At 38.8% G+C, this 9,391-nt stretch overlaps 1 protein-coding gene across 2 annotated transcripts; it reads left to right on the top strand.

Moving 5' to 3' along the window:
• Positions 1 to 1,855: 1,855 nt before the first annotated feature.
• On the top strand, positions 1,856 to 6,852 carry id4.L (inhibitor of DNA binding 4, HLH protein L homeolog). Of its 2 annotated transcripts, XM_018266177.2 has the most exons (3): positions 1,856 to 2,556; positions 3,632 to 3,691; positions 4,754 to 6,852. In XM_018266177.2, the coding sequence occupies exons 1-2, from the start codon at positions 2,209 to 2,211 to the stop codon at positions 3,677 to 3,679; spliced, it is 396 nt and encodes a 131-aa protein (XP_018121666.1). In that variant the 5' UTR covers positions 1,856 to 2,208; the 3' UTR covers positions 3,680 to 3,691; positions 4,754 to 6,852.
• The last annotated feature ends 2,539 nt before the right edge of the window (positions 6,853 to 9,391 follow it).

The raw sequence follows: 9,391 nt of genomic DNA on the forward strand, positions 1-9,391 counted from the left end.
GTTTACTTAATTCAGTCCATAATAATTTAGCATATAGGGTTGAGTGCTGATTAGCCTGTACTTAGAATGCTCTCCTGCTTCAGATGCTTGTTCATTTTTCATATATATATATATATATATATATATATATATATATATATATATATATATATATATATATATATATATATATACACACATATAGTACAGAACTCCCATTTTATGTTTTTAGGATACCAAGAATAGTGTAGTTTCAGCAACGTATTTAAGTACTCAAGATATATAAGCACATGAACCTGTTTTACTCAGAAATACAATATGCAGGGGTAAAGCGTTTGAGCATTAATGTGACACTATGGGGGGGAGTATGTGCAAGAGTCACATGACCAACCTAAAGCAATAAGTGATTAGTGCAGGTGCAGACTAATTGGAAATGACTATTACAGACAGAACCATGGCAAAATATGCGTCTGCTTAGTATTTTAAACCTCTTCATTTCACTAATAATATTCTCAGTCATTTTGTATAATTGGGGAAAAGCTGTCAAAGCACCCACATAAATTAATTATAAATTGGTGGGACCACAAAAAAACAGTGCCAAAGCGAGACATTTTTAATCAGGGCATGTAAAATTAAGGTTGTACTGTATATAATACATAAGAGCCATGAATATCCTATAAATGATGCCCTTATAAATAGTGCTTAGTGGTGTCATCCTTTATAATTAGTTCTTGGAGATGTCATTTCTGTCACATGCCCCACTAAAACTTGTGAATTATAATAAATAATGTGCCCATTTTGTAAAATATGAGTATATATATATATATATATATATATATATATATATATATATATATATATATATATATGGAATGCATGGGACTTGGGGCTTTCTGTATAAGGAATCTTTCTATACCTTAATTCTGAAAAAAATATATTTATAAAATTAAATGAACTCAGTAGGATTGTTTTGTCACCAATATGCATCCATGCAGCTTTGTTTAGCTTTTATTAGATATGGACTCTATGGGAGATGCCATTCAGAGCTTTCTGGATATTGGGATTCTGGATAAGGGATACCATAACTGTATATGTGTGTGTCCAAAACCCATTATCCAGAAAAGCTCTGAAATGCAGCACGCCATTTCCCACAGAGTTCTACTTAAACAAGCATTTTCCTTTCCTTTACAGATTTGTTTTTTTCCGGGTAATAATTAAGCAAATAATAATAGCTAAAATACCATAAATCTATAAGGACTATTGTAGTTTTATTTTTTGTCTTATCGACAGTAGCTGAAAGGTGTGGTATTTAGGGATGGACGAATTTTTTCGCCTTGTTTCGCCGAAAAAATGACGCCCATAAACTTGTATGGCGTTGTGCGTCAAAATTAAAAGACTCGCGTCAAAATGTTTTTGACGCCCTTAGACTTTAATGGGCGTCGGCGACATTTCGCCGGCGGTGAATTTTTGCCGAAACGAAACGGGTCAAATTCGCCCATCCCTAGTGGCATGCAAATGACATAAAAAAACCCACAGACCCCCAGCATTCCATCGAATAACTTGCACACACGTTTAATATTTGTGTTGTACATATTTCACAGCTAAGAAGCATTCCTTGTAAATATACTCCATTTGTTTAGTTAATAGATACTTATTAGCCCAGCTGTTAATGTGTGGTTTACAGGTTTTATGGTAATGCTTGGGGCTGCTGTGAGCTTGATTATAAAAATGCATAATGTGTCCAGTAAGAGAGGCTGAAAGTTGGGAAAAGTCAGGCTCATTCTGTACTTGACTCCTCCCCCCGTTGTCACTCCTCCCCCCTCCCTGTCCTTTCACCCTCCCCTGCTCCGTGCCTGTTCCATAAATATGCGAGCGCAGGGGCTGCTAGGGAGCTGCAGAGCTGGGAGGTTGCATGTCCGGCTGACTGATAGGATCCTGCTGTCCCTGCCATTACTATCTGCAGAGCTGCCTTCCTGTCATTCCGCCTGAGTGCCCTGTTTACCCAAGCAAACAGCTGCTTTGTAGCAGCCACAACGAGCCTAATAAGGAATTGCATTTGCCAAGCAGTTGGTGCCCCTTATCTAGAAAGAAGAAGCGGCACCTGTATCTTCCCCCACTGTCTCTGCGTTGGATTGACAGTCGCATGGTCTATTTCGGTTGCTGTTCAGTCGCACGGTAGACAGTCGCTGCACAACACACGCACACACGAGGCTCCAGGTATCTGCTGCCATGAAAGCTGTCAGTCCAGTGCGCCCGCAGAGTCGGAAAGCCCAAGTGCCGTCTGTGTGCGGGGAGCTGGCGCTGCATTGCCTGTCTGAGCACAGCCTCGGGGTAGCTCGCTACAAGATGGAAGAAGAGGAGACCCTGTGCCTGCAGTATGATATGAATGACTGTTACAGCCGGCTCAAGAGGCTCGTGCCCACCATTCCACCCAACAAGAAAGTCAGCAAAGTGGAAATCCTGCAGCATGTTATTGACTATATCTTGGATCTGCAGTTGGCGTTAGACACGCACCCAGTGCTGCTCAGGCAACAGCCACCTACCAGGACCCCTCTTACGGACCTCAATACTGACCCGGTAAGGGGGTTGCCTCTCCCACAAGGTCGGGGTGCGACAGGGAGAATCTGTGCCTGGTATGGGAGGGATTCTCTGTGCTGGGAGAATTGCTTTACTATCACTTTACCTTTCCTGTAATGTCCAGGGACATGGCTGCCTCTTCCCATAAAGACTTTATATCAAATAAGCCACTTATATTATTTCTTAGGGGTTGGCAGCCATATTCTCTGCTGAGGTAAAATTAAATATCAGCCATAGGCTGTAATAAAACATTGACCCCCTAGTGGACATCTTATCCCAAGAAAATGATAAAATTATTTACTGTAAGCAACTTTTCAACTAAGCTTCTGTGAGTCCCCAAATACTCCACAGCAAACTGCATCCATGGCATTTAGTCAACTCCCAGATGTCACTGTAATATCCCTTTAAAGCAATCCTACTGAGAATGCTTGCATAGTGGCAGAAATAAGAGGCGTATTTGGGACGGGATGACATATGACAGCAATGGAAGGGAAGATCCACCTGCCACTCCTGTGTGCAAAGTGTCACAAGAGCAGCGTGCTGCAGGGAGCTGACAATAAAATCACCAAGGCACCCTGTAGGACTAGCCCCCAGATGGCAGCTTCTGCCGGTTACTTAAGTAATTTCCTCTTGCAGCAAAAAGCACCGTCTGTGTGATGGGAGGCAAGCAACTGTTTGTTCCTCTTGTTTACCTCTCAAGCTTATGCGCCCTGAAATATGTTGCAATCTGGCACAGTTCTAAATGGAGGAAGAATTAAAACTCCCACTGCCTTCCTTACGATGGCCATTTCCCAGCTTAAACAGAAAAAGGCTGCCCCTCACCCCCTTTCCCATTTCCATTGTGTCAAGTCATCTGTTACACACCAATTGCTTGGGAATCGAGGGTATGTCACGATTTTAATTAGGAGCAAGCAGGCTGAGGGCGATCTGTCTTTGTGTCTTCTGATCGCTGGAGTGTGTCAAGTCATTGCCAATGCAGCAGTGCCCAGTCCATGTGCCAAGCACTGTAGGCGCAATAGGGCTAATCCAGCGTGCTGACCTCTGCTCAACTTTATTCTCTTTTCTTCCATTGCAGGCTGCCTTAGTGGTGAACAAGCAAGGAGACAGTATTTTGTGCCGTTAAACCATTTTTGAGGTGAGTCCCTGTTTATTATACAGGCCCATAGTGCTTTAATGTCAGTCCGAGAGCATGTCATTGTTTGCAGTTCAGCTCTACTTCAGCTTGATGCTTATAAAGAAATGGCAGTACTATGAATCCTTTCCTCCTCGCTCTCATTCCTCATCACATTTTCGGTCCATCACACATCATTTCTTTCAGTTAATGAATACCCATCCCATCCCCCTATTAATGGGTGCACAGTACATGGCCAATATTCCTGCAATCTACTTTTTCAGCCCCTGAGGGGTAAACAAGAGACTCTAATGTAATTTGGCCACACACAGGGACAGCCAAACTGCACACATTAATATAGAGATCGGGCAATTTGGCCTATACAGTGCAAATGCTAAATGCACAGGCATATTGAATAGCCAGGTCAGGACAAGGTTAGTACTGACTGTTGCCCATATTGCCAATAAATCCGTTCCACTCAGAGCAGATTTGGATCATTTTAACGGATCACTTTGTACGCCGATACACAGAGTTGTGGGCAGTTTGATCTAAAATTAATAAATCTGCCCCTATATTGTATATTTTACATCACCCTCATAATCCAGGTCAGTTTACACCATATTTGTTAGCCTTTGTCTCATATGCAGCCCCTTTCTAATAATAATTCATTGTTCAGTGCGAACTAGTGCAAAGCCAATGAATAAAAAGTATGCAGAGTTCCAGCTAAGGCAAGGGTTAATGACACCAGTTAATGGCTAATCTATGCTTTGCAAAGGAAGTTGCTGGCATTGATTTTTATCACCATCACTAATCCATTCCAATGCAGAATTAGCAAGAGGAAGGGTATTTTTTATGTGGTGGTTGGGGGAGGGAGGTGGATTACCCCAGTGCTGTGTGAGAGCATGGGTAGAGTAATCCATTTGCAGCTGCGTTCCTATGCTTGGACTAGCTTGGGAGCTCTGCTTGTAGTTTGACCTGGTTTGTTTTGGGTTGTTGATCAAGCATGTCTTGTGTTTTGTTGGTGGCGCCAGTCAGTCTGGAGCAGAATCGTTCACACACCCCCTTCTATTCATTCCTCTTCCACAGGTGTGCAGCAGGCGAATCCAGAGCCAGAAGAGGAGAGAGACAAATTAGAGAAATAAGGGAGGGGAAGGAAAAGCAGACAAAAGAGGGAAAAAAGCAACGTACACATCACTTTCTTACACCACGAAGAATATATTCCTATGCCATTTGCTCATACCAGTGAACACTTTCCCTCGTATTTTCCTCTATCATCCAACTTGATTTAATTTCTTACCTTTTTTTGTTTGTTGTGAAGAATTATGGAAATGCGGAAGAGTCAGATATACAATGTACCTGGGAGGGGGCAGTTTAGAGGGCTAGAGAGAGAGAGAGAATATGCTATAATATGAAGAACTGAATATTGAAGCTTTACTAATATACCAGAGCTTTGTAGATAATTTTTTTTACATCTATTGTTTAAAATAGATGATTTTATTGGTTCAGGGAATTTTTCTTCCCTGCAGGAATGTTACATATTGTATAGAGAAATCCGAGTGACATTTCATACTATGTATATATAGAGATGTTCTATAAGTGTAAGTGATAAAGTATATGCTTTAATAGACTACTGTAATTATGAAGTATTTTTAATTAAATATTTTGTGTAAATATAAGTTTGTGTTTTTTTAATCTCCTGGGGGTTCCATTCCTATAGGTATAAGAAAATAAACAGCGATTTATTGAGAATTTGCTAAAATCAATCATTTGCTGTCGATGCCCTTCCGCCCAGAAGTAAAGAGCCTATTTTATTTTATTTTTAACTTTCTCGTTAACCCCATCTTTGCATGATTGCCTGGTGCATTTTAATTGGACATTTAATTGTCCATCTTGGAACATTACACAAAAACACTTTTGTTCCCTAAAGTAAAAAAGTATATGTAATTGGATTGTGTTACGGAAGCATTTTTCAAATCCTAAAGGCTACACGGTTTTTCGGTGCAGTTGTGATGTGTACAAGCATGGGAGCTATTATACGGAAACCATTTATCCAGAAAGGTCAGAAATATGGCAGATAATGTTTCATTTCTAGATTTTACTGATTTTATAATAATACAGTACTTTGTACTTGATGCTTTTTATGCGAACATTAAAGCATGCTGATGGCACAACAATCAAAATAGGGCTTTTTAATTTTTTTATAGCCGTCAGACAACATGATCTTCATAACAGGTCCTAAGTATTGTATCCAATCCTATTTGTGTACTTTACCCTTTTCATGTATAAATGTATTGCTATCAGTGGATTTAAAATGTAAGAAAGGAAAGTACCCTCTCTCTTATCTGTAATATTGCAATTCCTTTCCTGATGGCTTTATCGCCACCAAATATCCTTTTACTTTAGATCATTTTTATTATCTGAGACTGAATAAACAGCTCTAGCATCGGTAGGTGTATTAAGACTAATTCAGTGTTTAAGCCTGATGAACTGTCGTCATTTTTAAAAAGACCAACTTTGGCAGTAAGAATGATCACAGTTTTTCCTTTATGCAGGTATGACATAAATATGGAATTTTTGAGTTGTTTTTGGATATAGGGTCTTTCCATAATGTGGAAAGATACAAACTAATCCATAGGATTGTTTTGCCACCCGCTTGAATTGATATCAGTTTAGTTAGATATTAGATACTGTCTTTTATGAGACGAAGCTTATAACTCAGTACTGTATATAAAAAAAAATATTTTACAGCATTCTGGTTAACAGGTTTCCAGATAACACATCCTATGCCTGTTTCAAAATTCTAGGGTATATTCACGGTTAGTATTTTAAAGATTGTTAAAAGAAATCATTTACCGCCACCCAGTTCTATTGCTGCAAAAACTGTTTCTTGCTCTGATCCTCTGATAACCCTCGTGTTTCTCTGTTTCCCATTTAGCAATGTGTATAGGAATCTCATTTTTGTTTAGACATTCAAATGATATGCCCCCTATTTGCAGGCTGTTTAAGCTAGACGATGAACTTATGATGTTATCTGTATGATTAAAAATAAAAGGCACCATCCCATGCATTGATGGCAAAGTCAAGATGAAATGTTGTAGTGGGAGGTTCACTCACTTATTAACTGTTCTGACTACTGTTATCTCATGCACTTTGACATATGAGTATTAAAATTAAATTTTTACTTGCCTCTGATTTATCTTTTAGTTTGATCCGTACGTGTACTTTATAAATCACATTCCTGAATGTTAATCATGAATGCAGTGTTTTCTGGTCAGAATTAAGATGTGTTACACGGGTATTGTTGAAAGTGCACAACGTGAAACGAATGGTTCTATGTGACGTGTGCATTGCCTACGTCAAATTATTTGTCACACGCTTATTTTTGGACATGACTCCAAAGGAGATCTCAGTACCTTGTTATATACTGGAAGTGTCTAAAACTCAAATTAGACACATGATGCAGATTGATGGACATGGAAATCAGATAAGCTTTAATTACCTTGATGTTTACAGAAAGCAAAAATTAAGTTTATTAAGCTTTCCCTTAAATTGCTGAATACACGATTTCAGTATTAGTTTAGTGCTCAGGATATATTTTTTCTTTTAACAAAACAGTGCAATATTATAGTTAATAATTGAATCAGGTTATACACTGACAGATATTCTCTTGAACTTTGCCAAGCTTTTCCACTAATGGAAACTAATCTCAAATAAAACTGTGGTATATCACACTGACTGATTAGTATCTGATACAGTACTTGGATGGGGTATTATGAACAAAATACATACTAGTATTTAAAGAGATACTGACACCAGAAATGATAAATTTTTTACATCTATCCTAATATTGGCTTTGCATGCTACTTATAATTTTGCGATAAAGTATTTTCCAGATGCTTTTACATTACCTATCTGACTCCCCGTGTTCATCTAAGAGGGGCTGCCATATTTGTGCAGCAGGAGTCCGTTAGCATTAGAAATTAATACTTGAGCAACAGATAGTTTATCTCAAGTGAAGTGGCATATAAAGAATCTTACCAAACTGGAATATATACTGTATTTAAATAAATATTGCCCTTTTACATCTCTTGCCTTAACCACCATTTCGTGATGTTTCTGTGCTGCCTCAGAGATCACCTGACCAGAAATACTACAACTCTAACTGAAGTGTGGAAGCAAAAGACAAAACTCTTGTCTGTTAATTGGCTCATGTGATCTAACAAGTGTAGTTTGTTTGGAATGTTTGTGTGCACCGTAAATCATACGATCCCAGGGGGCTGCCCTTATTTTTTAAAATGGCAGTTTTCTATTTATGATGACCCAATGACACATACTCCTAAAAAAGTATATTATTATGAAAATGGTTTATTCACATGAAGCAGGGTTTTACATATGAGCTGTTTTATGCAATATATTTTTTTATAGAAACCTACATTGTTTGAGGGGGTCAACATGACCTTTAAGTAACATTTAGGGGCACATTTACTAAGGGTCGAAGTGAATTTTCGAATTAAAAAACTTTGATTTTCGAAGTATTTTTTGGGTACTTCGACCATCGAATAGGCCTAATTCGACTTCGATTTAGATTCGAATTGAAAAAACTTTGAATATTCGACCATTCGAAAATCGAAGTACTGTCTCTTTAAAAAACTTTGACTAAAAACACTTTAAACCTGCCAATTGCTTTGTTAGCCTCCTAGAACCTAGAGCCAATATTTGGCTAAGTTTTAAAAAAGTCGAAGTTTTTTTTTTTTTAAAATTGTTCGATCAATCGATTAAATCGTTCCATCCGAACGATTTCTGCGATCGATCGAACGATTTTGCTTCGACCGAAAACGCCCAAAAAATTCAAAAAGAAAACTTCGACTATTGAATTTGGCCAATTTGATGGTCGAATTTCGAAGTTTTTTTAACTTCGAAATTCGACCCTTGATAAATCTGCCCCTTAATGTACATTCATATTTGAAAAAGTAGTTTTTTTTGTGTCACTTTAGGCATTAGAATTATCTTCATAGGTGACATATTTATGAGTGTGAAGTGTAATAGTACAGAACATGGCATAACCCACATTACCAACAAATACAACACATGCTTAATATATTTATGTACAGTCCTACAAATGTTGGTTCTTTATTTGTCAACACGTTATAAAATGTTCTTACATCACTACAGCCACTATTCATTAACAAAATAAAATGGTAACATAAATATTGCAGCGTTTTGAAAGGTAAAGTTTACTCTTAACTTTTGTTTGTTTTGTATCTCAATACATAGAGCATATGTGCAGCAGACCTATACAACTCATTCATTGCCCCCAGGCTTGGCACTCACTGAATCTGCACTGCTGAGCCAGTGTCTGGGATGCTAATTGCATATTATTCAAATGTTTGTCAGTACATTTTTGAGCAATAAGGTGATGTAATGGAAGCACTGTATCGGGCCAGGTGGAGGCACACGGAGCACATTTCAGCAGTGAAATGCATACTCACATGCAGGGTCAGACTTGGCCGGCAGGACACCGATAAAAAGCCCGGTGGGCACCTGGCCCCCCCCAGCCCAGACCCGCTATTGGCACTGCTCCCTGACCTCCTTCCCAGCCCCAGCCCCTGGTCATGGAAAACAGGAAAAAAGGTAGGCGCAGGGGCCAAAGCGGGGTTTCGTGGTGGCGGGGAGTGCTTGAGGTGTATAATGTTATATTTTTTATTCGGCAGCTCTTAGGCTTTA

This window comes from Xenopus laevis, chromosome 6L (assembly GCF_017654675.1).
Source record: "Xenopus laevis strain J_2021 chromosome 6L, Xenopus_laevis_v10.1, whole genome shotgun sequence".
Classification (NCBI taxonomy): Eukaryota; Metazoa; Chordata; class Amphibia; order Anura; family Pipidae; genus Xenopus; species Xenopus laevis.

Excerpts from the sequence above, each read along its gene's own strand:
- id4.L (XM_018266177.2), top strand. The coding sequence starts at position 2,209 with ATGAAAGCTGTCAGTCCAGTGCGCCCGCAGAGTCGGAAAGCCCAAGTG. Across the intron at positions 2,557-3,631 it reads CGGACCTCAATACTGACCCG|GCTGCCTTAGTGGTGAACAA; the intron begins GTAAGGGGGTTG and ends CTTCCATTGCAG.